This window comes from Aspergillus welwitschiae (assembly GCF_003344945.1).
Source record: "Aspergillus welwitschiae strain CBS 139.54b unplaced genomic scaffold BDQ94scaffold_9, whole genome shotgun sequence".
Taxonomy (NCBI): Eukaryota; Fungi; Ascomycota; class Eurotiomycetes; order Eurotiales; family Aspergillaceae; genus Aspergillus; species Aspergillus welwitschiae.
The window spans coordinates 54269-82216 of NW_020798703.1; the positions used below are offsets into that span (position 1 = coordinate 54269).

General features: G+C 50.2%; 10 protein-coding genes across 10 annotated transcripts, besides 1 other annotated feature; 5 read left to right on the forward strand and 5 right to left on the reverse strand.

Annotated features, from left to right (window-relative positions):
• Nucleotides 1-12: 12 nt before the first annotated feature.
• BDQ94DRAFT_186207 (uncharacterized protein) lies at nt 13-5083 on the reverse strand (the record flags this gene model as incomplete). Its single annotated transcript, XM_026775086.1, has 8 exons — nt 13-1247; nt 1301-1430; nt 1499-1682; nt 1744-2565; nt 2638-2736; nt 2812-3024; nt 3107-3598; nt 3656-5083. 8 exons carry the CDS (start codon nt 5081-5083, stop codon nt 92-94), a joined length of 4524 nt encoding a protein of 1507 aa, XP_026628371.1. The 3' UTR covers nt 13-91.
• Nucleotides 5084-5796: 713 nt separating this feature from the next.
• Nucleotides 5797-6772, forward strand: BDQ94DRAFT_139547 (uncharacterized protein). The gene has a single exon (XM_026765448.1). The coding sequence runs from the start codon at nt 5841-5843 to the stop codon at nt 6639-6641; it is 801 nt and encodes a 266-aa protein (XP_026628372.1). The 5' UTR covers nt 5797-5840; the 3' UTR covers nt 6642-6772.
• Nucleotides 6773-8544: 1772 nt separating this feature from the next.
• Nucleotides 8545-8999, forward strand: BDQ94DRAFT_139548 (LysM peptidoglycan-binding domain-containing protein). Its single transcript, XM_026765449.1, has one exon. The coding sequence runs from the start codon at nt 8688-8690 to the stop codon at nt 8853-8855; it is 168 nt and encodes a 55-aa protein (XP_026628373.1). The 5' UTR covers nt 8545-8687; the 3' UTR covers nt 8856-8999.
• Nucleotides 9000-9861: 862 nt separating this feature from the next.
• Nucleotides 9862-11097, reverse strand: BDQ94DRAFT_158211 (uncharacterized protein; the record flags this gene model as incomplete). Its single annotated transcript, XM_026768911.1, has 1 exon — nt 9862-11097. One exon carries the CDS (start codon nt 11095-11097, stop codon nt 9862-9864), a length of 1236 nt encoding a protein of 411 aa, XP_026628374.1.
• A 1456-nt stretch (nt 11098-12553) lies between these two features.
• BDQ94DRAFT_127815 (uncharacterized protein) lies at nt 12554-13567 on the forward strand. The gene has a single exon (XM_026763894.1). It carries the CDS (start codon nt 12619-12621, stop codon nt 13324-13326), a length of 708 nt encoding a protein of 235 aa, XP_026628375.1. The 5' UTR covers nt 12554-12618; the 3' UTR covers nt 13327-13567.
• A 528-nt stretch (nt 13568-14095) lies between these two features.
• On the forward strand, nt 14096-14703 carry BDQ94DRAFT_168375 (MARVEL domain-containing protein; the record flags this gene model as incomplete). Its single annotated transcript, XM_026771039.1, has 2 exons — nt 14096-14204; nt 14270-14703. 2 exons carry the CDS (start codon nt 14096-14098, stop codon nt 14701-14703), a joined length of 543 nt encoding a protein of 180 aa, XP_026628376.1.
• A 1141-nt stretch (nt 14704-15844) lies between these two features.
• On the reverse strand, nt 15845-16943 carry BDQ94DRAFT_168376 (arabinan endo-1,5-alpha-L-arabinosidase; the record flags this gene model as incomplete). The annotated part of the gene is made up of 3 exons (XM_026771040.1): nt 15845-16066; nt 16130-16609; nt 16683-16943. 3 exons carry the CDS (start codon nt 16941-16943, stop codon nt 15845-15847), a joined length of 963 nt encoding a protein of 320 aa, XP_026628377.1.
• Nucleotides 16944-21234: 4291 nt separating this feature from the next.
• Nucleotides 21235-21435: a sequence feature (Protein overlapping with rRNA (BDQ94DRAFT_139551, RDH35356.1) was converted to a misc_feature.).
• Nucleotides 21436-22684: 1249 nt separating this feature from the next.
• Nucleotides 22685-25146, reverse strand: BDQ94DRAFT_186211 (uncharacterized protein). The gene is made up of 7 exons (XM_026775087.1): nt 24997-25146; nt 24892-24937; nt 24456-24838; nt 23862-24402; nt 23767-23805; nt 23642-23710; nt 22685-23592 (listed from the first exon to the last, which is right to left on the reverse strand). Exons 1-7 carry the CDS (start codon nt 25038-25040, stop codon nt 22726-22728), a joined length of 1989 nt encoding a protein of 662 aa, XP_026628379.1. The 5' UTR covers nt 25041-25146; the 3' UTR covers nt 22685-22725.
• Nucleotides 25147-25333: 187 nt separating this feature from the next.
• Nucleotides 25334-27267, forward strand: BDQ94DRAFT_139555 (tetratricopeptide repeat protein). Its single transcript, XM_026765451.1, has one exon. It carries the CDS (start codon nt 25403-25405, stop codon nt 27122-27124), a length of 1722 nt encoding a protein of 573 aa, XP_026628380.1. The 5' UTR covers nt 25334-25402; the 3' UTR covers nt 27125-27267.
• Nucleotides 27268-27298: 31 nt separating this feature from the next.
• BDQ94DRAFT_168379 (uncharacterized protein) lies at nt 27299-27748 on the reverse strand (the record flags this gene model as incomplete). The annotated part of the gene is made up of 1 exon (XM_026771041.1): nt 27299-27748. The coding sequence occupies one exon, from the start codon at nt 27746-27748 to the stop codon at nt 27299-27301; it is 450 nt and encodes a 149-aa protein (XP_026628381.1).
• Between the last annotated feature and the right edge of the window lie 200 nt (nt 27749-27948).

A 27948-nucleotide genomic window follows, 5' to 3' on the forward strand; every position in this document is an offset into this window, starting at 1 on the left:
AGCAAAGTACGAGGCATTCTCTTGATAGTACACGATTAGGTCTCCAGGGGAGATTCTGCATACATCCAACAACTGTCAGAGCAAATACCTACTAATACAGACCCCACTCGACCTTCTGACTACCTGCATCACCACCACACTCCATATACCCCTTTGCACCAACAAGACCATTAGAGGCATACTTAGAGATTGCCTCGTTGATAATTGTCACAATATCCTGACTGCCAGTATGATAAGTGACATCACCAGTAACGCCAACATTTTGAACGCCAAAATGGCAAGATCCGAATTTAGCAATGTCACGTTGGTGACCGATACCAGTAGTCCATTCGCCGCCGGTGCCCTGGATATTCTTCACGATGGTTTGGCAGTCAGACACCTTCGGGGAAGCGGACGAGGTCTCATCCTGGTAAGTGTAGCCGCTGCACTTGGTGACGCCCTGCAACGGGTTGCAGGGGTAGTTCGGAGCGCTGGAGTTGGACTGCGATGGGGTGGACCACGAGGCCCAGGCGACCTGGGGACTACACACAGGGAGGCGGATATAGCCGGGAGTGGTGATGTCTTGGTTCGAGAGATCTTTCAGAGTATCCTTGTCTAAGGGGTTGGCGACGGGTCCTCCGTTGGCATTGCCGTTGGCGACGTAAGTCCGGACGGACCCAATAATAAGATCTGACAGGGTGATGTTTCCCCAGGACCCCGAGCCAAGCGAGCTCAGTCCTGGTGGCGCAGTGAAAAATGTCTGGTCGGAGCACGTTGATGTCGGGCCACAGTCAACGCAATCGGTCTTCACGGTATCCTTGCCGGGACAACCCCTCCACTTGCCGTGGGGATGGACTAGATAGTACAATTTGTTATCGTAGCATGCATAAGTCGACTCTTGGGTGGATGCAGTCATGTAATCGGTCAATGGGTTTTGCGCACTGCAGTCATAACCCGAGTCGATGACGAAGGCAGCGGTGCCGGAGACGGCCCATACGGATGGGATGGCGAAGCCGAAGAAGGCCTTAGTGATGTAGCTCTCGATTTGGCTATTTGTGGTTGGATTCGTTTTAGGGCTTACTGATGTGCTGCTGCCACTACCCGGAATTAGATTACCGTTGGCAATCATGGTGCTAAGGAGACTGATGGAGGCATCGGATCCATTGAACAACGTCCAGAGTTGATTTTCGGCGAGGGAAGCCCAGCCGGCTATTACTGACCCCATAGTCTTGGTGAAACTTTCTTGGGATTGTGCTGTCCATGTACCCCTGCCAAGATCCAATAAGCGAGTTTGAACTTCATAAGGTGCAGTGGTACTTACGGCGCTTTCGGAGAAAGTGAATCGCTCGCAATTGACGCTCCATACGCCACAGTAGCACTGGTGATATCGGCAACGGTATCGGCACCGGCATCTCCGAGAACGCTACTAAGGGCCGGTAGACTCGAAAAGACTATGGGCAATCAGAATTGGTGGCCAGGCCGATGATGCAAGCGGAAGAGTCTATATATTGCAACTCACTTCCATTGAAGTACGGTGCGGCGACCGCAGTGATACCGAGACCAAAAAGATTGAGCAAGATCTCTAGCCATGTATCGCTGGGAGCCGGAGGCACCGGTGCGAACGTAGTCTCAAAGTCCTGCAGTTGGTTGTCGATGTACGTTCCAGCAGCTGCGTCGATGGCGTTATGGAACTGGGTGTACGCCTGGGTGGAGAGTTCCGTCAGCCACTTCCATTGTTCTCAGGGTCAGAGTTGCAAGTGTTACCGAGTTGATCAGTGTGAAAGACTGATGGATCAGCATCGCCGCGGGGCCCGAGTCACCGGTGCCCTGACCGAAGCCTTGGAATGATCCGCACGGTGGGGTCTTGGTACAATGGCCTAATGGAGCGATGTATCCACAATACGTGTTTTCACCGGCATGGAAAGTGTTCATGATGGACTGAGAGAAATCTTTCTCGTCAGTGGGCGCCATTTTCGGCTTATCGATATTCTTCCAGACGCTGATGGCATCAGACCAAGCATTTGAAGCGTCTAGCTGTGCCCAACGCTGGGCGCATGGCATCCACAGGGCATCTTGGATGGCCGGATCAGTGCAAGTTAATGAAGTCCAGTTGCCGGTTCGGTTACCCTCTTCGTAAGGGTCTTTATCCAGGACGACGTCGTCAATGAGGCTAGACCAGCTCTTGGCAATGAAAGGGGGTGAATTGAACTTTTGCAAGTCGGTAGCCCAATCGGTGGTTCCCCCCATGGCGAGGCGTTTGTAGAGCGACTTTCGTGTTGACTTGACACCATCACTCATCCAGCCGACCCATTGGGTGTCGTCATAAACAAGGATATTTGTGTCACTGGTGGCATCGATATAACTCTTCGTGACCCGGCTAGAGTTGGCAAGGATCGCTTCGATTTCAGCATTGGCGATGTAACCTGCAGTTTGAGTACAAGGCCCTGGCGCAGCTTGGGAGTCGTCGGCTGAGCCCAAGAATTGGCATTGGGGCCCGTAGCAGCCCGCTTCAGCCATGGCAAATGAGCGTCCGTAGCTGGTCACGCCGACAACGACCTGGTTTGAGGGGACACCGGCTTTGGTGATCTGTTGAGACGATGTTGGCATTAGAGATGGGGATGCAGTGGCTTCTAGTAGCAACAAGTGCCTTCAACTCACCATGACCAGAGAGCCGATAGTTTCGGTGAGGTTCACATCCGACCGCAAGCAATTGCCAGTCGGGCAACCAAGCTGTGACCATTGATTGTTGGAGTCCCACTGTAGACATAGCGAGTTTCTTGGTTAGTCCTCTCTGCCACGCACCGCATCTTCAAATTAAGTGGGGTGCCATACCTGCCCGTGCAGATCGTAGGTCATGTAGATGATGTAGTCTAGGACTGGGGCCATCTTCTTAATTGGGAAGCCCTTCAGATACCAATATGATGACGGTGCCGCGATCGTGATTTCTTTTTTATCGCCAAGGAGGTTTCTTAAAACAACAAGAAAAGCGAGATAGTTTTCACCGTCGTCAGTACTAGCAGCAGGGATACCAGGGATATCCGGTGCCTATATCGAAACGAGGGTCAAGGGTCATTAGCAAATATACATAATGAGGCAAAGACGGCGCGAAAGTGGTGATTGTTCTTACCCCAGGGTACTCCCAGTCAATATTGACGCCATCGAGGTCGTTGTCTTTGATGAAATTGGCGATGTTGGTGGCCATGGTCAGACGGTTGGCGGCAGTGACGCCTTCCCGAAAAATCATGTAAGTGCTTGGGTCGGTGGAAAATGCCCAGCCGCCAATGGAAAGAATGCGTTTTGCGCCTTGGATCTGTCTGAACAGGTTGAACTCGTAGGTGGTTGTTTTGTTAGGAATCTGGACCTCATAGGAAGAAGATAACACCCCAAAGGAGAAATAAATGTGAGTGTAAGCCGAAAAGTCGAGCTGAGAAATGTCTTGATAGAGGCAGGGACGTTGCAAATTAAATCCTTCATAGAAGCCAATACTCCGGTACGTCGCAGGAGGGCTGCTCCGTACGATCTCGGTGCCACAGTTCGAGATACAGCCGTTGGTGCCTGGCGCCGCGGTTCCAGGCGCACCCGTGCCAGTGTTGGTGCAAAACCCGGCTGTCGTACCACACTAGGATCATAGTCAGTCAAATCATCAATTGTCGAGTGAAGAGACTAGTATACTTACTTGGCCCCATACATCGCAACACGCATTGAGAGGGCACTCGTTGAGCAGGGAGATATTCGTCCCACTGGGAGGGGTCGGAGTGCCAGGCACCTGTGGCCCACAAATCGCATTGGAGACCGATGCGGGCATCGGCGGGTTACCAGTACTAAGACAGATGATGTTATGAGGGTAGAGGTGCTTGCAGCCGTTCCAAGCCCATGTGTCCTGGTTAAAATTATTGATATCATCCACGGTGATGCTGTATGTAGCGGCAATTTTGGAACAGCTGTCATCTGGCTGGACAGTGTAGGTGGCACAAGTGCCATCAGACTGAGGCTTCGGCGCGAAGTCGGGCAACGTGCCAGCCGAACAGCACACGTGCTCCCCGGGTGTCAGGGTAGAGCACTCGTTCGACGCGGGATTATACTTGGTGAATTGAGCCGGGGTAATCCCACATTTCTGAGCCAAGGTACTACAGCTATCACCGGAGACAACCTGAACTGTGGAACAGGTGGTCCGAGGGGTGAAGGCTCGGCCCCGAACGGAGGTTGCATTACCATAAGTAGAGGTGGAGTTGGCCGTGGAAGGGAACAATGGCGTCACGAGCGGGACGGTGCCCGTGACATTTTGGACTGACGGGAAGGTCAAGCATTCCGCCCTGGACCATGAGGCAAGGGTCTCTTGAATAGTAGCGAATGTTCCATTGCCGGTAGCCATCATGCCAAAAACATGGTGGGAAGTTTGACCCGGCTGGCAGAATTGCATAGCCACACTCGCCGACAGACTAGCGTTGGGTTTTGTCATGAAGCCCTCCAGGTATGCCAGAGCTATGTTGCCAATGCCCTGTTTCTGCAGCCCTTGGCCGATGTAGAGCCCAACCGAGGTAGAGCCATAGCTGGCAAAGAGAATAGTCGGACGGTCCCCGGCACCCAACCCGTTTGAAAGATATTGGCGGAATTGCTTTGTGAGAGTGGCGAGAGACGATGAGACTGGTGAGCCCTGAGCGGAAGGCCAGGATCCAATCTGATATGTGCCGTTCACGGGGGCTGGAACCCCTTTGGACTGCAAGACTAGGCTTGATGTATTGGTCGGCAGATTGGCCCAATCGGGGCCGAACGAGGTGCAGGTGTAGATGCGATGAAGGCTGTTCGGATCATCGACGGGATCAACAAAAGAGAAAGAGTAAAAGAGAGACTCTTCGCACAACGCAAATTGGTCGAAGTTGTGGTAGAGGGACCAGTTGGCAGGGTTAGGGCCCGATGCGGCACATCGTACTGGACAAGCAACCGACCTGCCTTGATACCCAGGACTAGCGGGAAGCCGGAAAGGCACTGTGATGGAGGAAGAGGTGCGGAAAAAGAAGGAAAAAGTGAAAAGAGTGAGATGCAGGAACGTAAGGAACGTATTGCGTGGCCGAAGCCCCGGCGAATAATGGAAAGAGAGAGACATGATCTAGCCACGATGCGCCTGAGGAGCCTGAGAAAGACAGGCGATGTAATGATGGATTTTATACCTGCTGCTGGAACTAACCCCTCGGACAAAAGAACGTGTTCCCGGCCAGATCAACCTATCAGTGGTTGTTCTACTGTCGTAATTTCCGCCAGGTAGTCAAATCAGCGAAGGAATCATCACGATGCCGCACATGCGAACAAGGCTCTCCCGGCGTTTGGTCTCCCCTGAGTGCTGATGCAGTGTCTCGCTGGGCTCCTATAGTAGGCGAGACGGAGCTTGTATCTAAAGTAGCCCGCATGATGCAACAAGGGTCCTTGTACTATTGTGGAGCTACAAGATATTGGTAATAATACTAGGAGCGTAAGAAATTCATTAATGGAATAATGAACTAATAATGGACGGTTACTATCGGAGCCCTATGTGCGCTAGTCCACTAGGGTTCAGCATGAAAGACCCTGGATTGGGCAGGAATAGCGGAGGCTGCAGGCATCGGGCCAGCTCAGGCGTGTTAGCGTGATAAGGGGAACACCTGTAGCATCATGCCGTGACATCCGTTTAGCCGCTCGAAAATTTTCCCATGACTTGTGTTCTCCTTCTTTCTTCATTTCCTCCTGTGGTTTCATAATCTTTCACCCCCTAGACAGCCAGCAACCAGGGTTGCTCCTAGTCTGGTACTCCATCTCTCCCGCTCTTCACTTCAAACTTTTCCTTCATCATTATCATCATCATTATCATCATCATTATCATTATCAACATGAAGCACGCTCGCTTTCTTACTTGGACCGCACTGGTGGTACAATCAATAATTGCCATAGGCTATCAGTCTCCAGATATCTATTCAGCCATCTTTGAAGTGGACTTGATATCCCCACGCAACGAAACCTACACGCCCCAGGCGCTGATGCCCATCGTATTCGCGTTGCAGAATCCGTCTCTGAGTCCTGATTTGGTGGCCTACATCACCTGGGACTTGTTGGAAGGCAACAACTGGACTTCTCCAGGTTCCATAAACGGAGGGATCCTCGAGAATCTTTGGTCGAACCGTTGGGCCCGCGATCTTCACTTTCTTACCCGCTTTGTGGACACTCTCTCCTACCCGGAAGGCTTCTGGAACTTTACTTGGACACTGCATATTTCGAATTGCTCTCAGAATGATAGCGACCCCCAATACTTGAAGATCCACAAAGACGTCGTCTTCACTGTCAGCCAGTCAGGGCAGGCACCCAGTCTCCAGGCCGCCACATCTTCCGATACGTGCGGCATCCAAAGCTCCGAAGCGTTGAACGTAACTTCTCTCGGGGATGTATGCGGCTTCCTTGGGCCCAGTCCGACCACAAACCCGTGCGCGGCGACAGTCAACGCTTCCGCGGCGTCCAGTATATCGGCAGCAGCCACTGCCTGGGCCTGTGCCCCCGAAGAACGTTCGGCGTACCCCAACGTTACTTGTCCGACTCCCTCGTCCAAGTCTAACACCGCGGGACAACATGGCATGGCCGCAGCATCGACATTGCTTACGCTCTTTACCATGGTGACTGCCTTGATCCACCTTGGGTGATGACGATGTACCTAGTCCCCTAAAGCGGGCCTCTGGCCTGATAGTGCAAGAGGCCCCTTTTCATATGTAGTATTAAAATCGAAAATAATTTGTCTTTAGTACTCGTCAGATCTAAATCGTTCACCCATAATCTTACTAGTAGTGTGTAGCAGTGTTGCGTTCATCCAATTTCCGCGGGAGACTAATAGTCGCACTAGTTCAGCCTTACAAGGTAGAATTCTACGGAAAGTGAAGCGAAGCGAGGGTTCAATACCCATGAGCTTGTCTTCCTTGGCAAAGATGTTAATATCGGGTCGCCACTCCGCTCCGGTGGCCCTTCGGCCGGGAACTGATATCACACATGGTGCTCTATTCGCCCTACGGAATGTACCTCAAGGGTCTGAGAGTTCAACAGAATGCAACAATACTGAAACCTCACCAATGAGAAAGCCAACTACTAGCAAGTCTGTCCTTGGCAGGGGGGGAGCGGGGTTACTGTGCAGGATAATTGGCCGTCCTGACAAGCTAGTCAGCGGTAGCGCCTAAGCTAAGCCTTGCCAGGCTTTTGCGAAGCTTTCCGATGGCCGATAATCACCGCACTTGCTTTACCCGACCCTCCCCATTTTTTCGACCACCTGTTCGCCTTGCATTAGTATTATGCAGGTGCTATTCAACTCGCTCAGCTCGAGTTAAAGGGATCGTACGGACTCCGTCCACGCTCCGGATAATGTCTCAGTTCGGAGTACTCCCGACTTCCGCCCAAAAGCTCCCCATACATTTGTTTGTATGAAATCGAAAACATATGCTATCTTAGATGCCAAGATGGCGTGAAATGTGATTAGTGATAGCAATTCCATAACTGTGCAGTTGCGCGCCAGAATATGTCGGTGTGCTAACCGCTAGACCAGAAAAGATGAATTGCATCTCTCCGATCAGCCGACAGAGGCATATGTCCAAATTGAACGATAAAATGAGTTTTTCGGTTACTTAAATGTTCTTCCTATTCCTACAGGACAGGGTCTCATTTCCCCGATAGTCACGTTTGTATGTATGCTCACACCCGATTTGCTGTATTGATTTATCTATCTGTGTTCCCGAGACCAGCATCAGCCATGAAGGTGCCGACATCACTCAGGGCAGGTCTCTTTGTACTCCCGCAGCTACATGTGGCATGGGCAATAGCCCTAGCACCTCGCCAGCAGATCAGTTGTAGCTATGAGTATGCTGCCAGTTCCGGAGATACCTGCCAGTCTGTTGCGGCCGACTGGGGTTTGACTGTGCAGGCCTTAGAGGCCCTCAACCCGGGCATCACCTGCCCGGACCTCGTGGCGGGCCAGACTTATTGTGTACTCGGCACGGTTTCATCAAATGGGCCAACTGTGAGCTCCACATCTCTCACCACTTCCACTTCAACTTCTACCGTTTCCATCATCTCCATACCATCGACCACTTCCTCCTCCTCTTCATCTTCGTCAACGGCCCCATACCAGCCCCAACAAACGGGTACTGCCGCCGACTGCGACAAATTTTATCTCGTTGAGAAAGGTGACTCGTGCGGGAAGATTGAAGCCCAGTTCGGCATCAGCGCAAGCGAGTTCCTTGACTGGAATCCATCTATCAACTCAGGTACCCTCTGCACATCCACATGTGCTTGTGCTCATAGCTGACCAGACCGAACGCGCAGATTGCACCAACATCCTAGCCGGATACTACTACTGCGTAGATGTCCCCGGTGCTACCACTGATCCCGTCACAACTACTACCGTCCCGGTGACCACAACCACTCCCGGCGACGGCATTACCACGCCCACACCCATCCAGACCGGTATGACAGGCAAATGCAACAAATTCGACCTCGTTCAATCTGGCGACACCTGCGAGGCCATCGCCGCCAAATATGATATTCCCCTCTCTACCTTCTACACTTGGAACCCGGCTGTCGGCTCGTCCTGCTCCGATCTGGACTTGGGCTACTATGTCTGTGTCGACACCATCGGCTACACAGTGCCGACTACGACAACCTCGGCAGGTAATGGCATCACCACGCCCACGCCCTATGAGCCGGGAATGGTGAGTGACTGCACTACTTTCTATTTTGTCCGTTCGGGTGACACGTGCGTGAGTATTGCTAGTAGTCAAGGCGTAACAGTTGGAGAACTCGAACAGTGGAACCCTAAAGTCGGGTCTGGATGCACGGGGCTATGGTTGAACGATTACATTTGCGTTGGTGTCTGAAAGGAGAAACATGAAATAATATGTTCCCTGAGGACAGTGATTGTAGTATTTAGGAGAAGCTTGATGGAAGGCAGGCAAGGGCAGAAGCTTGGAGGGTAGCAGAGAATGTATTAGAAATGTCTGAGACCTCTCAGTCAAATTGGCAAATAGTACGACGGGATATAGAAAAGGAAGGGAAAGGGAGAACAAAAGTCGTCCCGGGAATAATTGGAAAAATGAATAGCACTTCGGCTACAATATGCGATATTCCAAGCTTCCTCTTTGAGTCGCTCGGGAACGATAGGAATTCCTCCTCAATCCAGAAAGGGAGATTAATCTAATATTGATCTAATTCGACTATAATACTGGGATGTATATGGATTGCCTCCACCTTCCTTTTCGAGTAATTGTTCCGAATAGCTTGCATCTGCTCTCTGAATGGATTTCTTGTATTATCCACCGACATATCTCCACATGCATCTTCTCCAGCCCGTACTATAGTACAGGGTGGTGAGAGGCCAGCTTGAAGCCAACAAGTCCGCATTAGCTTCGCGTTAGCCTTTATCTTAGGGCTGATATCTACGTGCGTGAGTTTTGTGACTGGCTGAAGGAGGAACAAGGAGGAAGAGGTGGTAGCATTCATAAATCCCTGCATCACTGGGACCTGCATGGATAGAGTCGCTATTCCCCGACTCAACAATGACTGGGTTTCTTCTTGCCGTTACCCGCAAATTATTTTAGGTGACCTAGTTGTTCCTTTAGGGGTGATATTCTGTTGGGGCAAGCTTACGGCCTCTTGCATCTGGAACAGCCCGAGAGCAGTAGACCAATCCTGACTATTCCCATTATGGTCTGTTGGGTCGAGTGGTGCATCGTCTCTGACAGGATTCCAAGCTAAGTATCGTACTCGGAGCTGAGCGACATGTAGATTCAGATTTCATTGAAGAGAGCAGATAAATTCATCATTGACTTGTACTTATTCACTTCATTGAATGGTGTACAGTAGTTCACATATATAACAAAGGGTTCAGGCTTGGCCAGCTATCAATATTGATACTCTTCTGAAGTTCCAAATTGTTTTTGCTGACTTGTCAAATCCATACCCTTTCGAGCTCGTGGCACCGATATGTTGAAGGACTGGTGGGACTACCGCGTGACGTTTCCACTCCTCTTTGTTGGCAATTTCCTCCACCATCATATCAACTAGCCAATCGGTTGTCAGGTCGGTGTGTTCCAGAAATTGCGGTACTATCCGATGCGGGAAGACCAGGCCCTGCGAGCAGCATCCATATTTGTTCATCTCGTGGACCCCGGAACGAATCGGCCACATTGTCTGCCGTCCTGCGGTGAAGTGTAGTCCGATGAATGCCGGGATAAAAAAGAGAGATGTCATCCAGATGGCACTAGCAGGTGTTGACTTGAAGAACCTCCTCTTTATGAATACCATGGCCCCCGTTAAAGCAACCCAGATAACGAAAGACAATGCGAGATAACTTGGCCACTCCTCTGAGTTCCAACCAAGCAGGTCATCAACATAGAATAGACGAAGATAGACCCAGTCTTGCCCTGCTACGGTGCGCTGCTGGATCACATCAAGGGCATGTAGCGTAGAAGAGAGCCAGCCCTTGGCAGCCAATGTATCATCTTCAATCATCGCGACATAATCTGCGCCCGTATCATAGCAATCCTTCATCAAATGTGTAAAATCGTAGATGGTCTTGTTGCGATACCACCCTCCCTCCTCCCATTCGCGGATTTGCTCGTAATCAAGATTATCTTCTTTCGGGTACAGGAGGACGCGGTCGGGTAGGACTTCTAGCCACCTCTCTGAGAAGATTGGGTGGGTAGAGGGGTCGGTATGTGCAATGAGCAGATCGAGGAATATAGTGCTTCGTTCCGACTCGGTAAGGTCCGCCAAAAGAGAGGCGACCGTCAACCCTACATACTGTTCTCTTCTTCGCCGAGCCGTCACTATTCCTATGCAAATCGTAGCCTGGTTTTCATTAGCTGGCTTTGCTGGGGAGGGAAGTTCGTCAGCCCTGCTGAGAAAGGACTTTGCTTCTTGGATTCGGTGGGTAGAGTAACGCTGTTCGTAGGCACGATTTGGGTCGAAGAAATAGGAAGTAGGGTCGCGGTAACTTGTTGACCGATAATAGCTTATTGAGAGAAGATAAAGAACACTAAATACGCAGAATAATAAGCCTGTTGGATGTGAAGATGATCTACCAAGGCTTAGGTGACGAAGACGCGATAAATAAGTCATTTGTGGAATTGCGAGACGGCCTGAAGGGCCGCAGTGATACAGGAGACATTAGTAGCGGGGGTAGAGAAGCAATTCGAAGAGAAAGGCGGAAGATGAGGGTTCAAGGGATGCGGAGGCAGACAAAGGAAGGGATGATCCAATGCAACCCTTTGTACCATCCGGGAAAATAAGGTTGGGTCTAGAACGGCTTAAGCAGCTGACAGGGGACCCCCACCCCCAGACTGATCACCGTAATTCTAGCATGACGTCTACTTGAAGTTAACACTTCAGTCGTCTAGTCACAACTAATTCGATGTTGAAGCAAGCTTGTTGACCTCAGTGCAGTGACCGCTTTCAGTAACATCATGATGTGTCAGGATTCCTTCAAGATACGAACATTGCTTGCCTGCCAAGTAAGCACTAAGGGTTGGGCTGGACACGGGGTGATTTCGGCCCGAGAATGCACTAAATCCAGCCACGACTGATCAACTCAGACTCTACTCCAGATCTACGTTACATTAGTCAAGGCCAGCTTTGCAGCAATCATGGAGGAGCTGCTGAATAACGGTCATCTTCTTACAACTCCGGGATCAGGCAGTAACTCATCCGCTCCATCATCAAAGCGGGTCCGCATCGTTGTTTCGCAGTCGAAACGAGGCTGCGTGACTTGCAAGTAAGGGATGGGTCTTCACCTTGTCATCATGGCGCCAAATCAACTGACCAAGATGCAGAGCACGTCGGGTCAAATGTGACGAGCAAAAGCCCCTTTGTCGGCGATGTCTTCAAGCCGGTCGATTATGCGGCGGCTACACCCATGAGATCATATCATCGTCGTCATCAGCTTTGCAGCCTACTCTACAGTTCGGCGTCACAATGGACAGCCATGCGGAGAGACTAAGCTATCTCGCAGCTCATGTGTTGTCTATAGACAACAGCCCCCGTCCTCTGCAACAAGATGGTGCTTGGGAGCGTGTATTTCTGCAACTATCGAGTCAAGTCGAATGTGTCAAGGCGGCCGCGGTCGCTTTTGGGGCAGCGTATGAATCATCACAGTTAAACTCCATCGCCCAGCGGCCCTGTTCCACTTGGCACTACTATGGCTCAGCTCTGGCAAGGCTGCGATCGGATATTCACAACAAGACCGCCGGCCCAGAGTCCCTTGCTCTGGCATCGATGATCCTAGCTTGCATTGAGATCCTAAGCCAAAACGAGCAAAATGCATTCGCCCATTTCCTTGGAGCCGTACAGATCCTGATCAAGGCCGAGCAGGATCGCCGGGAGGGTTCATCTGCTGACATCCTCAGCACAATAAAAAACGCGCTAGTCAAATTAAACCTCTTGATTGGCAGCTACGGTCTGTCCCAGACACCACAATACATGTACCTGAAATTTCCTAGAGTAGCAACTGGAGACGATGCGTATCGTGAACCGGAGCTTGCTATTGACGCCGCAATGCACTGCATATATCGATCATATCAGTTCATAGAGTCGGCTTCGCACCTGCGATACACGTATCCAAGCTGGAAAGAGCATGATCCCACCATGTGCAAGGCTCAATCTGATGCGGCGGCCGAGTGTCGTTTAGTTATCGATCGCCTTGCGGCGCTCGCCACAACACTGCAAACACGCTGTTCGTCCGCAACGTGCACGCCGAGAGACTCGGACATGCTGGCGGAAATTTATGCGGTTCGCACACAGCTAACATCGGCTCTGATTTTCATACTGTGTGCTCACAGTCCGTACGAAACAGCGTACGATGATCATCATGACCGATTTCGAAGCATCATAAGTGATGCTGCCGCGTCGGCGCGGCTGAGGCGGCGGACCAAATTCAATGCTTTCAAACGCTTCTCAACGCGCCCGGGTATTGTTAGCCCTCTCTTCATCGTGAGTGTCAAGTGCAGAGATCCGTCACTGCGTGCTTTAGCGACAAGGGTACTGAATGAACAAAGCCGCGAGGGGCCTGCCGATGGACAAATTCTGGCGGCAATCGGTGCTCGTCTGGCCGCCCTAGAGACATTATCTACCGCGCCTTCTTCCCCCAGCGCTTCGCTGACTGCCTGCGACATAGTCGAAGAACATAGAATTCACGGCTACTCGGTGCCTCCTCCAAGACTCAATGGAAAAGGCCGCCGGGTCGTGGACATTATTTTCCAACGCCCCAACCCGCCTCTCGTGCAAGGGTGGGGTCATGTTGACTATTCTTGCCCGGATGGATGGATCTACTGGTCAGAACCTATCGAGATATAGGATATTTATAGACTCCTTTGGGCAGGAAAACCGACCGTCGCTGTATGTGTATGATGGGAACCGCCAAATCGTTGGTACGCTGCTTGCATTGCCTGTTCCTTCTTAGTCCTCTGTTGAATGCCGAGCAGTGTATAATTGGAGCAAAAATTGTTTTACCTAGCGTTCAGTCGCGATCGAGTGAAATTACGTGTGCATTGGCAATGCATTGCCGGCGATGGGTCTTTACAGATTTTTAGACTAGCATCTGCCAGGAGATATTAAGGCCTTTTATTCGCCGCTAAACAACTGGTGGAGCTCAGCTCGGTGTTTTTTTGCTGCTAAGCCGGATTAAGTTAAAGACCTGAGGGATGCGTGGGTGGAGGCCATCTCGGTCTTCCAACGATTAAATAGTCCCTGATTCGTCCGCGTGCTATATCAGTCAGTAGTATAGGCTTGCTTATACTTTCTCTGGACATCTTTTAAGTATAGCTTAGTTTCTGATGCGGCTTACTTCCGCCGCTGCGCCCAGGTATCCTTGAAGATGATTTCAGGATGCATGGAAAGGGCAGCAAGGAGGGGACTGAGGTGGTTCCTAATAAGTTTGTCAACCGAGTAATGTCGCATAGGCATCAATTGAACTTTTTCACTAAACCTTTTGCTGGCTACTGGGGCTGGTTATTAGAACGACCGCATCCCCCCAGACTCTTAATCTACGCTGTGTTCCTCAGTCCTTCATCTACTCGGCGTCCCCGACCTCCTCCCAAAACTCGACCACAAACCGTTACACATCATGGCCAAGAACATAAACATAAACAAAACGGCGAATAGAACAGTCGATGTTACCCTGCGAGCGCTGCAGCTCATCTTCGCCACCATAGTCATGGGAACAGACGGCTACGGTACAAACCCACCATTGTATCCTGTTTGATCAAGACACGCATTTAGTCTGACTACCATCACATAGCTATACACGTCTATCGCGGCCACACTGACTACGTGCACTTCGTTTACGGCAACTTCTACGCTTACGCCGGCGTCCCTGACGAGTGGGGTTTCTTGATGTTCTGCGCTGGGTGGACATTTCTGGGCGTCATCTTCCTCTTCTTCGCTGCTGGGATCAGCTTCGCGGAGCATGCAGTGATTGGTTCTGTTTCTGTCATTGTTGAGGTTGTGGCTCTGCTTTCATGGTTTGCTGGCTTCATTGCCGTGTCTGTGAATGTGGGGAGTACTACATGTCCGGCGGAAGAGAACCACTGTGTGTTGCTCAAGGTTGCAATAGTCTTCGGGGCATTGGAGTGGCTGCTATTCATGATTACCACGATTCCGACCATCAAGCTTGTCTTCAACAGCACTCGGCGGCATAAGACTTCGATAACAGAAGTTACGACACCGGTTTGAGGAAGCAGGATATAGGGGTCTCTATCAACAATAGAACTGTTCAACACAGCCATCCACTAGAAACAAATACTTGATCGTGTCGATTGAGGCGTCTTGGACAAAACGGGGTTGAGATCTTTGCAGCTTTCCCTTATTCTGGGCGAATGAGGATATGGTTGATACGAGCCAGCAAATTTCTGCTGAAGTTTTAGGGTCTTAGTGCAAGTGTATAGGCCAGGGATTTCTGGTTGACCAAATCAGGCCGAGCTTTGCAATCTACTCTAGCGCCATTTGGCTACATGTTTTAACCATCGAGCTAGGAACTGACTCCCAGGAGTTCGTTGTGCAGTAGGAACGTGTTATTTTCATACGGTTTAGGTATACCTATTACCGACAATTTGACCTAGTGAAACTTGGAGTCGTAATCTTTGACCCGTGACCATTTGCTGATCACAAAACCATCCAGAAAGCACGGCGTACCTCACCCAGCGCAGTTGGAAAACTTAAAGAAGAAAAGGAAGATATAGGAAGTAAAAAAAAATGAGATGAATGCAAATAATAAAAATTATAACATACAACAGAAGGGATTCGCTGGTGGTCACCCACCCAACTACTAACCTCCCGGCGTGTGGCTTAAGTACGGCTGAGCGGACGGGAAGCCCTGTTTTCCACACCCTGTGGTCGTATGTGCACGTTTAATCCTTTGCTAGATAGATATAGCAGTAGATTATTCTTATTGGGACTAGTATTTTCGCTTCCTTTGTACGCCGGCGATTCGTTCATTTTGGCGTTTGGTCAGATGCGCAGAAATATCGGGTTGTTTGTTGAGAAGATCTTTGCTCAGCCCGAGAACAAACCCCCCACCCCCGAGAAACTTATCGGCGTTTGTCGGAGAGAGTGCACGGCTTGGAGGGGCTTTGGAAATGCTTTGATGTTTTGATGCATTGATGCATTATAATTGAATACTAAAGTTCTCTAGGAGAAGGGCTTTAGCATTCAAGTGTTCGAAGCATGTCTTTCTAACTTGTATTTCAATAGGTAGGTGAATCAGATATCAAAGGACAAGAAGTTTGTACAAGAATAAGGCATGAACCCAGCCACTATTATGCACAGATAGCCAGATGGCCCCAGCGCAGGCCGTAGGACATACGGAAACCAAAGCTTAGACAGAAGGCCATCCACCAGACCAGTTAATGACATTCCAGCCGAACTGCTTATCGCCATCAGCATAACCGATGTCAGTATTGAGGTAATGGTAGTAAAGGATCGGTCCGTGTTCAGGATCGTCAAAGACACCCTGACCACCAGGTGCGTAGATGTTATCATGACTTTCCAAAACGGGAGAGCCGCCGTTAGCCTGGCAATCATTGCCATCTTTATCGACCTATATATTTCAAACTATCGTTAGCGAATAGATAAACAGAAGCCTCATCCGGAGGACACTTACAAATCCACCAGTAGCTGTGGTGCTGCGACAAACCATTATCTTGTACTCCTCGCCAGGAGCCGGACGATCGGTGTCAAGACCGCAGCATGTACCTGATGAAAAGAAAAGATAGTAATAGTTACCATGCTGATACATGTATGCCCCTTCCTCGGCCTGATTGCCCGTGGAGTTGAAGGCAATGTTGTATGCAGCACCGCCGGCAGCCTTGGTTCCCGCTAAATTCATTTGGACTTGGTAGATGTCGTCGTAGAAAGAGCCAAAGTTCATGTAGAAAGCTCCGTCAGCCATGATGAGGTTGGGGTCAATGGCATTGTAGAGCTTGCCACTGTGAGAAGAAACGCCGATCGATCCGTGATCGGTCCAGGTGTTGAGCTCCATGGTGGGAGATGTGGCAAGGCCGATGGCAGAGGACTGGGTGCCGAAGGTGGAGACAGCATAGAATACGTAGTAGGTTTGTTCGATGTAATGAACATCGGGTGCCTTTGTTGACACAAAGTGTTAGCGATGGGAGACGATCAGTAGCGTAGGGTAAAGTCAGGATTCCGCAACTCACCCACAAGTCTGTGTTTCCAGCCATGTTTATCTTTGATCCGCCAGGGACAACGGATCCAACACCTTCCCAAGGACCGTTCAACGACTCTGAGTTGGCATATGTGATACCACCACCAGTGGAAAAGCGGAAGTATTTGCCATCAGATACTCGACGCATAAGACCAGGGTCACTGATGACACATAGGCCCGAGCACGGTTCAGGGTTGGCGTAGGCATAAGCCAAGCCGGGGAGGATGGCGAGAGCTGCAAGATAGAAAAGCATGGCTTGCGAAGGGGATAGAAGGCGATGTAGTAGTTAGGAAAGCAGTAAGGTTCGTCCTCAAATAAATAGATTCTATGGTTCTCAGCTGGAAACAAGAAAAGGGGCTTCCAGATGGAATGTCCCTCCTGAGCATCCGTGTCCACCAAGTATTCTGTATCACTCGGAGAGAGGCAGGTGGGCTATGCTCGAAGCAACTGCACCCTGTCCGACTGAGTGGCAATTAGTGAACAATAACAAATTGCCTGATATATTATGGTAAACCAATCCTGGACAGCTTACGGGACTATGGAGCACCATGCTTTTTCCGTAGAGTCCCAGGTTACGAAGGAAAAGACATAACTAGGGTCTAAGGAATCCACTACCATATTTGTCGCTGGGAAGGCTGCAAAGCTCAAGGCGTCTCGCAGGTCTTCAGTCGCATGCCAAGTCAGATCCACATTAGTTCTAGTTGGGGTTCTCACATACAAGGGAAGGGGTCCAATTAAATTTAATATCTATCATCCAGTTCCGAGAGCCCATCGCTTCAGCTGACTTTTGAGTATGGCATATTGGCCAAGGCGAGGCACTCCATCTTCCAAGATCCCTCGGTGATATTGACCTTTAACCAGAAAGTGCCGGCATTAGGTCTTGCATTCTAGTATATTTTCATTTTCCCTGCATTAGACGGTAGCATTGCCCATGTCAGCACATATATCACAGTATATTAAAAGGAATGGGCGGTATGGTGAATGGATAGTAGGATCAATGAATAGAGCTCTGCTGCCTACTGCTGCGCCTACGACAATGGGTTTCGAATATAGAAGTTCACCGTAAAGACAAATTCACTTGCACCCTGGAAGGGCCTGATCGGGCTCACTCTTCGGCAGTTGAACAGCCGACAAACATACAACAGGGCTGGTGAGAGTGGGGTGTGTTTCTCCCGGTGAGCATTCATTGGTGACAGGCGCTGCAACGAAGTGGGACACTCATGTCCCTGAAGCGCACGGTCGTAAAAGAGAAACCGCGTCGAAGATAGGAGCAGGAACCTGGATAAGTCATACGCTAAGACCAATTCGCTTCGAGGATGTCTCAGATCATAGCTAGCGGTGCTGCTGGCGCTGCTACCGCCCAGCCTGCCTCTGAGAAAACGGAAGAAGCTCATCTCTCGGTGTTCACGAGGACAAGGCAATCCTTGCAATGCCCGATGTTTACTAATCGACGAGTGATGCTGGCTTGAATCAGGCTTGTGTAAATAGCGTCACTCTTTTGTATGGGGTGTTAGGAGACAACTACAGGGGGAGTAAGAGTCAGCAGAGCAGAGGGTCGTGGACGTGGTCAGAATTGCAAACAGTCTAAACTAGTAGTCAAACACGCCTAAGCGGGGACCAGCCAATTATAAGCGATCGCTGTAAGCTATGAGATCGTTGAGATGGTATCGCACCGCCGCAAACACCAAGGGTTTCATCAGTGGATCTCGGGATTACACTGCCCAGTGCCCACAGCTGACCAAAGGGGTAGATACTAGATAGCCACTGGTTAGAATCTTCAACCCGAAACACTAAACGCTTGAAGAGTGGAAACTGATAGCGCGGAACTACGGATACGGAGTGCCCACCTCTTAGTACTTGAAGCTCCACCTTGCACCGATAAGCATAAGCTTCGGACCCTGCCAAAGCTCCCCAATTTATCCGGGTATACTTCGGACTGTCGGGATATAATTACCCTACGGCCCTAATAAGCTAGGCCGATCCTGCTCACAAAATAGGTCTATATTCATCTTGGCAGGCAAAGGGGGATATACATCAAGGAACTACGTAGGTAGGTGTAAAGCTCCGCTGTTCAATCATATCTCTGAGAGGCAATCATGACGGTGAGTATTATGGAAACATTATCACTGTCAAGTGAATCCTTCGCCTGCTGCGCCATATCAGTCTATAATTAATCAGTCTGTCCCCTGTTCTAAAGCATGTCAACAAGGCTGAGAGACTGGCTCGGGCTATTATGTGGTTTTTATTCACTCCGAGATACTGCGATAGCCTGTAGTAACTAAGAGTGTTTTGTCTTTACCGTTACGCGACCCAGCCTATCCACATCAGACGCGCCAGTATTATCGCAGAATAAAACAAGAACTGTCCAGCCTATTATGAGGCATATACCGCACTGGTATATTAGGATGAACGGTCGATCGGGTAACGTTCGCAATCACAAGAAGCAAGAGACCAACCGCGAGGGCTCTGAACCAGCATGTTGGAGGTACTCGGTTTATCATCAGGCATTCACCTCCACTACATGAATTTTTATGGGGGTCCAAAAACGGATTAGCGGGCTATACACAGTATGGGGACAGTTATGTTCCGCTAATGACAGGATTCTGACGCGTTCATTTCCCCCCAGACTCTTTTAACCTTCCGGCTTTTGTTGAAAGCTCGCGCTCTTAATATGTCCATTGGACGAACCTGGGGTCGAATCGTGGGGAGCATGAGAAGACTCTCCATCATGGACAACGCCAAAGCTGAAGAAGCTTTAGAAACGCTGGAACGCACCTGCTCTATCCTCTGGAACGCCAAAACTGGCACTATTCCAGCCGAAGTACTCGCTCGTCTGCCGCTGTCACTTGTAACACTTGATCATCAGTCTGTTATCTCCGGGGTGAACGTGCATTACTTTACTCTTTGGACAGAGGAGGATCTACGGCGTTACGAACGAAATCTTGCGCCCGTGGAGGGAAATGAAAGGATTTCATGTGATGAGACTGTCCTCCTAAACGGATGTCCGATGGGATACACATTGTCCAGGCCATGGGGAAGCGGTGGAGAATGGGCGGAAACAATGTGTTCTCGTTTTCTTTCAGAAGTGGACATTGCACCCCGCAAAGGTACTAAGGGCGATATGCTGGCCTTGAAGTCGCTGACTGGATGGAGATACTCTATGTACGTACATTGCCTGCGTCTATGCTACGAGCATGACTTACTTTATGGGTGGAAAGCGGGATACCTGATGACCCCCCGATTCCACAGCCGTGGTACATACAGAGAGAGTCCTACGAATGGGGCCCTTGTTGCTATTGGACAATGCGCGGCAATAAGCACCCGCATGTGAAAGCCTCAATGTTTCATGGCGTTGATGGCATCGATGGGATGATCTTAAGGGAAGAGGTCATGGTTATCCTCCTTGTGATGATCAGTCGACTGAGCAACGAAGACTTCAAAAAGCATGCTGTCGTCCCTGTATGCCATCTCCATTCTTATGGGAAGCGTTTTTATGTCTCTGGATTTGCTAACCCTTTTTGCTTCCCAAAATCTAGGTTATGCTATTTTCGTGGATGAGAAACCGCCATGGTCGCATTCTGTTGGCTCATTGCCTGGAAAGCAGACTTGTTGTCGAGATGTCGCCTCTATATCCATTTGAAGTTAGAGAAGAGGAATGGCATGATTCTCTGGCCCTGTTTACGCGCTATCAGGCTGGTGGACCTTCATTGTCAGTTACAACTAAGATTCCAGTACCAGCTGTGCCTTGACAAATATTGCGAAAGCATTGTGGCATTCCCTCGCCTAACAGGAGGATTTTACTCTAAGACTATTATGCTTGGCTCTGAACAAGATCAAATGACCCCGTCCGCCTCGATGGCTTCGTAGATGCCATGCCTGGGAATCTCCTTTTGGCATTACACCCTTTCTCTGACGTTCCAGCCAATACTAGCGATGAAAGAAGAGCTAAAAAGGGGAAGGGAAAAAAAGGAAAAACTCAAGACGATAATATAAGTTGCCCAAAGACAACTCCGCTTAAGATGTCGATGCGTCGTGAAATGGCCAAGACCCTCTCTGTCATCTCGGGTTTTAGTCGCAATACATGCAATCGTGAGGTAGGGACTGTCGTTGATGAACCAAAGGAGAGAGAGGCTGGAAATTTATTAGTATAAACTCTAGGGAGCTGATCATTCTTGGTGAACTAACAGAACATACAGTAGCTTACTAAGACAATAACAGCTAGTTGCTTCATGCTATTGGGACTGCTCACCAACCACGGGCCCCGTCTCTATATGATTAGGCCGCCTCTCCGGCACCTTTGCAAGCATCAGGAATATCTCATTCAAATTCTTTGGCGGTAGGAGCTGTCATAGGCGTATATTAGGCCTGAAACAACACGAACATTCAGTTGACTAAGTCCAATATGATGCGACGCAGAGAACAGAATAGTACATACGACCACAGGGTGTGGAAAACAGGGCTTCCCGTCCGCTCAGCCGTACTTAAGCCACACGCCGGGAGGTTAGTAGTTGGGTGGGTGACCACCAGCGAATCCCTTCTGTTGTATGTTTTTCATCTTCTATGATTTTTTTGTTGTTTATGTCTATATGATTTGTCTTGTTTGTGTCGTAGGCTTCTTTGAAGCGCTTGTTGAGATGTTTGTCTCACTTTCTTGGGGTGGTTTAAGTCAATGTATTAGCAGAGATAAAGCATCTAGCGATATACATGTCCCCATACCTTATGGGGCCGTAGTCTCTCGGTTGTGACTTGATTATATTTCCTCGAGCGGTTCACAGCTGTTCTTCGTGACTAATAGGTTCGCATCCGTCCACATCTCCATTTAAAAGAATTAGAAACACTCACGTCTGACTTGGAAAGTTCTCTCAGGATTTTTGTCTAGATACAACCTGGTTCCTGAGCATATCCCCTCCAGTAGTTCACGGTTGTTCTGTCGGGGCGCCTCCTGAGTGCGCTTCTAGGGACGAGTGAATGTGAGATCAGCCGGATCCTCACACATTTGTTAGGAATGGCGGTCCTGGTCTCTTTGGCGCTTGGTGGAGAGAACAAGATATGGAGTTGGTTGAACAGAGTACCATTACAGATTGCGATCGACGGTTTCTAAGCTGAAGAGCTATTCAACATAGATATGTCCTAGCACTGATTTGTATAATGATGGCGTTCGGGAACTGCTGGATTGCGGACGAGAATCCGTGCGCCAAAAGCGGGAAAGACCCAACAATGACATTAGATTGCCCATGCACACGTGCTGGTGATGGGGCTCAGGGTCAAGGTGAAATGCGTGGAGATTCTTGCCACGGCGGCAGCGTGAGCTATTTCTTATTTCTTATTTCTTTTTTCTCCCGGTTCTGGATAGATAAAGGCTAACTCTGCTTGCAGATCCGCTGCGATCCAGGTTACCATCCTTACGATGGAATGGTAGTAGCTCTTGATCTCTGATGATTTCGAGGTATTATTGCACGGAATGCTAAAGTTCGAATTTGTCGAAGATGACTGTCATGGATCAACCAGTAGTATTTCCTTCGCGTATATATTTTCATTTACAGACTCATTTCTTATTCGACCGGACATGCTTCACGATTATCAAGGTACGAGATGCAACGGATCGCCATGCTATTCTGTGCCCGTGTCGAGCATTCCGATCGCCGATTGTTAATCAACGAAACCCTTGCGTCCTACACACAGCATTTTGTCTAACATGTCTTAGCAAACGCGCTCTTTAAGTACCCTCGATCAAATTAGTTACCGAGTGGAAAAGCGTCGTCATCAACTCCGCAACATAGCGACTTGAATAGCGCGCAAACCGACTTTGATCCGAATGGTCGAGATCAGACCCCGAGGTGGGGACGCCGATTCCACCGAAATGTGTGCAAAGTACGAAAGTTCACGCCGTCAAACGCCGATTGGCCAAGGCTTGTTGTACCCCGCACAAAAACCGAGAACGACCAGACTGTACTCGTCTCCATAAAAGGCTTGATTTGTTCGGCTAACTGATGTCTTTCCTAGCTGAAAATCAATATCGCTCTCAGATACAATGATCACCCCATCATGGTAGCATCATACACGGTTTCCAACTCCCTAACCATCCTCCTGACCCCCTCATACACCCCATCCGCTTTCATCGACGCTCTCAGCGCCTCAATTCCCATGTGTAACTCCTCCTCGAGCCTTTCTGCATCTTGTATCGCCGTCCGCTCACTCGGCCGATCTAGCAAATCATAAACACTGCTCAGATTTCCCGCAGACAATGCCGCTCTAACACGCCACAACACCATGGCAAGTACATAGAAGCTCTGCATCCCACACCAAGCCATGTATGGTAGAGACCGTGGTGAACTAGTTGATCGCCTCGAAAACCCACTACTAAGTCCGAGCTCAAGTCCGAATCCCAAAGTCTCTCCATCGGTTGGAGTGTCAGAGTACATCGGATTCGGTGTAGGCAGGTGACGAAAGACGCGAGATACAAGCAGTGCGGAGCGAATGCAGATACGCATGGATTCTTGATCGTCAACTGGAAAGAGAGCGTCAACTTCAGTCCTTCGGGATGTAGAAAGGGGTGTGTTAGTGCCGCTAGCACTATTACTGTTGTTTGAGAGGCTATCGACGGGACGGTCAGGGAAGGCGCGGACTCGATGGAGAAGTAATCTAGCAGTGTGGATAAGGATGCGTGACATCGCCCAGAGCACGCGCTCCGCGTCGGCTTCGGTGCCTTGGCAGTTGGCTATGCAGCGGTAGCGGTCTGTTTCGGTGGCTATGTCAAGTAGAGAAGACTCAAGGTGTTTGATTTCATTGTGCAAGGAAAACGGAAGACATCCTTGATCTTGAATGGTCTCGTTGGAGAGCTGGCGGATGATGGTGCAGCTGCGGTGAAGGAGGGATTGCGCTTGTACGACATAGGGCCATGGCTGATGCTTGTTAGAAGAATTGGATATCAGGTGGAAGGGAGTTACACACCTCTCGACAGCCACGAATTACTGTATATGGCGTGGTGATGCGGAAGTCTTCGCTGGTTATGAGGGGCGGCTAAATCGCCGAATTAGCGAAGTCATACACACAAGGATGGAACGTTGCAAACAGACCGAAGCTGTCAGAATGGAAGAATGATAAACGAGGAACATCTGCGACAGTCAGTATGCTTTCATGGGCTCTGAGTGAAAGAAGTCAAGCGACATACTGTAGACCACCAGCAGCGACGAATCGCGTCGGAACAATTAGTTGCCGACTTCTGTGTATGTAATGAGAGGTCCATAGCCATTGTTAATGCCTGATTGGCTCGGATACGCATCTTGGAGACGTTTCCTCGCTGGCAGCATTCGTATAGGCTGAGGAGCGCTAATGCGAGGACCGGCTCCATTTTCCGGGGGATATCCGGATGCAAGGGGCTGCACGGGCCCTTTGTCAGATCGAAATTGGAAGACGGCTCGAGTGATTCTTCCGATGCATCTAACGCCGAGCGTGCAAAAAGATCGGCAAAAGAGCGCCGCAGGGTAGTGGTCTCATCGTCTGTCGCGTACGCATCTCCTGGTGGCGGTATCAGTGCCAACAACGCCGCCAAGGCCAAGCCCAATGAGGTAGTTGGCCAGTAAGGCAGATGAGATGCATTTGCCTGAGCCAAGCGGATATTTAGTGTCTTGGGCTTGTCCACATACTGGAGCACAGCTGGTGGAGGTAGGAGAGGTAGATATGGATGGATGAAGATATAATAGGCATTAATACTGGAGGACGATTAGAGAACAACCCTGTACGACATCGGATGATCACGACGTACAGATCCTGATCACACCGATAAACACGGAGGCTCCGCGTCGGCTGGCTCAAAGTATCCCGAAGCTCCTGACCGGTTCCAGGGCCTTCAGGTGATAACGGAAATCCCGGGCTCTCTAAATTTTCTTGCGGCGTATCAGATGGTCGGTATCCGGTTTCGATGGGAGATGGAGACGGTAGAGAAACCGGGGTGGCTGCATTGATCTGCGCTGTATGGGGCCGAGCCAAAGTAAACGCATCATTTGTGATGGCATGATCGCTGACCCTGGTTGCATTTTGCAATCGTTGGGCCTTCTTCCTGGCCCGCTCCTCGGCGGCAACAGGACCCCGTCGAGCGCCCCCTCGCCGACTCGGTTGATATTGGCATTCCTGCCGATGGATAGTGCACTACACGGGGTTACTAGAGATCAATCTGGCCGCTTGAATATCCATCGGCTTACATTGTTGCACGGGTTCTGCCCGTCGCAGCGAATTTTGGAGGCACGACTGTCCAGGTTAGAATTCGGCTCCTTGCATCGGTCCCCGTGGAATCATCAGTCACTTACCAGGCCAGACACGCCACCTTCACCGGTCGAGAAGTGGAAGGCATTGGTACACTCTCCCGTCTTCTCGTAACCCTGATTCTTGTGAACTGCTTTGCTTGGGTATATTTATCGCGTCAGGGCAGTATAATATCGAATACAGGCATCTTCCAGTTCTGGGGGAGGAAAGAGAGTTGGGAGGTTCGGCGTCTGAAATTCGGCGATTGAACCGGGTATTAGTCAAGCGTCATTCTGATTGCGCCACTCTCGGCCTTTCCGGGGACCCACTTGCCCCCTCCTTTGACAAACGGTGTACTCTTCGTATTTAGATCCAAAACAGCCGATCCCTCCGCCCATATGTCGTAACCTCTCCTCTACGCAGACATCTATTTGTCAAGCTTCTTTCAATGATTCTGGAAGGCAACCCATCATGACTAGAGAAACAGTCCAAGCTATTCCGGCAAGCGAGGAGTACTACGACCTTGGCTCCTACGGTCATGTTATCAGCACCACCAGCCCCGACACCCAGACCTGGTTCAACCGGGGTCTAACATGGGTCTACGCCTTCAACCACGTAGAGGGGGCCTACTGCTTCGAACAGGCCATTGCAAATGATCCGACATGTCCGATGGCATACTGGGGGCTCGCCTATGCCGTAGGTCCGAACTACAATAAGCCCTGGGAGAAGTTCGACAAGAGAGACCTACATGCATGCGTACAACGAGGCTTTGATGCCGCACAGAAGGCCAAGGAACATGCCGGGAATGCAACACCCCTGGAACAGGCTCTCATCGAAGCAATCCAATCACGTTTCGTCGCCAACACCCCGCCTAACGATTACCCGACCATCAACAAGGGCTACGCCGCCGCCATGAAGATAGTTTACGACGCTTTCGGAGATGACATCGACGTGGCCACGCTCTACGCCGACGCCTTGATGAACATGACTCCTTGGGCTCTGTGGGATCTCTTCACCGGGATGCCGAATCCAAACGCACCTACGATGGAAGTGAAAGCTGTTCTAGACAGAGCGCTCACTTTTGAGAATGCAAACCTCCATCCCGGCCTGCTTCACCTCTATATCCACTATATCGAGATGTCACCCACCCCAGAACTAGGCATAAATGTGGCTGATAATCTCCGCAACCTTGTCCCGGATGCCGGTCATATCCACCACATGCCTACCCATCTTGATATCCTTATTGGAGACTGGAGGCGTTCCATTGCTTCAAATTACAACTCGACCCTTGCAGACGATAAATACTTCCGCAAGGAAGGAGCTGCTAACTTCTACACCTTCTACCGTATGCATGACTACCACTCCTTGATCTACGCAGCTATGTTTGCCGGAAAATCTCAAATGGCACTCGAAGCAGTCTCACGCATGGAAGCCACCGTCCCCGAGGAGGTCCTCCGGATCCAGTCCCCGCCTATGGCTGACTGGCTCGAGCAATTCCTAACTAGTCGGCTGCATGTAATGGTGCGCTTTGGCATGTGGGAGGAGCTAAAACATAAAGAGCTACCCGCAGATCAAACTCTCTACTCTGGTACCACTGCCATGACGCACTACGCGCGAGGAGTCGCCTTCGCAGCCACCGGGGACGTCCCCACAGCTCGGAAAGAGCAAGAAAGGTTCCATCAGGCATGGAAGCGGGTTCCAGAAACCCGTCTCGCCTATAACGGGAAGCTTGTCGACGTGCTTCAGGTAGCTGCGGCCATGTTGGAGGGGGAGATTGAGTATCGGTGCGCGAACTACGATCAGGCCTTCGCTTCGCTGCGTCGTGCTATTGATATCGAGGATAAGTTGCCCTACAGTGAGCCGTGGTCGTGGATGCAGCCTTCTCGTCATGCGTACGCGGCTCTTCTGATGGAACAGGGCCATTTGGAGGAAGCGGCGCAGACGTATCGTGCGGATCTGGGGCTGGACAACACGCTTGTTCGTCAGTGCCGCCATCCTAACAACGTCTGGTCGCTGCAGGGGTATCATGAATGCTTAGTGAGGCTGGGAAAGGTTGATGAAGCGGCCATGATTGAGCAGTCGGTTAAATTGGCTCTTGCGGTGGCGGATATCCCCATCAAGGCGTCATGTTTCTGCAGACTGGATACTTCGCAGGCGCCGCAGGTCCTTGAAGGATGTTGTTCTAAGGAGTAATTGGGCATATGAATGATCGTCAAGGTATATTATGTGTATGAGCATGCGCAATTTACATATCCAGAATGAGCAGTCTGATTCTGTGAAATACCAATTCGTCCTCTTATAATACTCAGACATTCCGTTCTTGCTCCAGTTCCAACCGGTGATCAACACAATTAACACCACATTACCCTAAAACCCATGACAATCAAACGCCACCCTATACCAAGTGCACTGATAATCACCCTCCTTGCAGTCATCCCAAATACCTCCCGAGGGCATGCTGTACCCATACAACCCATCACTGTACGCAATCTCGTACTTGAGATAGCAGGATGGGTAGCCAAAAATATTCTCGATGTCCACAGTATACGGCAGCTGCGAAGCCATGGCGTCTCCCTGGGTGAAGTTCTCCATGTGGCCGATGATGTTGCATGAGTGATCGAAGATGTAGGCAGCACCCTTTTGTTGGTGGTAGCATTCTACTTCGGGATATAGCTGGTATACGGCGAATTGGCAGCTGCCTGCACCTTGCGGCTCGCAGAGTTTAGCCCCGGATGGGAAGTCGTCGCTATCGGAGGCGAGGGTGAGGGTGGGTATGAGGGAGAGGAGGATGGTTGGGATGAATTTGGTGGGCTTCATTGTGATCTGCTTTTCTATTTTCGGTTTGTGGTTCAAGTGGTTTGATAAGGAACTGAACTGAGGTAATTCCTGGGGTCTGATGGTTCAATGCATGTGGGAAACGTATCTGGAGATCAACACAAAAAGTGTGCTTCTGGCGAAACTTATAGACTCTCTTCGTGCTCCCTGGAGCGGCTGATCGAGAGGGCTAGTGCAGGATC

What these genes read in the sequence shown, in the direction of transcription:
- BDQ94DRAFT_186211 (XM_026775087.1), bottom strand. Translation starts at nt 25,040, where the DNA reads ATGCCTTCCACTTCTCGACCGGTGAAGGTGGCGTGTCTGGCCTG. An exon ending in GGCAGAACCCGTGCAACAAT is followed by an intron (nt 24,839 to 24,891) that starts GTAAGCCGATGG and finishes AACCCCGTGTAG; the next exon opens with TGCACTATCCATCGGCAGGA. An exon ending in GTCGCTGCTGGTGGTCTACA is followed by an intron (nt 23,806 to 23,861) that starts GTATGTCGCTTG and finishes TGACTGTCGCAG; the next exon opens with ATGTTCCTCGTTTATCATTC.
- BDQ94DRAFT_139548 (XM_026765449.1), top strand. Translation starts at nt 8,688, where the DNA reads ATGGTGAGTGACTGCACTACTTTCTATTTTGTCCGTTCGGGTGACACG.
- BDQ94DRAFT_127815 (XM_026763894.1), top strand. Translation starts at nt 12,619, where the DNA reads ATGTGCAAGGCTCAATCTGATGCGGCGGCCGAGTGTCGTTTAGTTATC.
- BDQ94DRAFT_139547 (XM_026765448.1), top strand. Translation starts at nt 5,841, where the DNA reads ATGAAGCACGCTCGCTTTCTTACTTGGACCGCACTGGTGGTACAATCA.
- BDQ94DRAFT_139555 (XM_026765451.1), top strand. Translation starts at nt 25,403, where the DNA reads ATGACTAGAGAAACAGTCCAAGCTATTCCGGCAAGCGAGGAGTACTAC.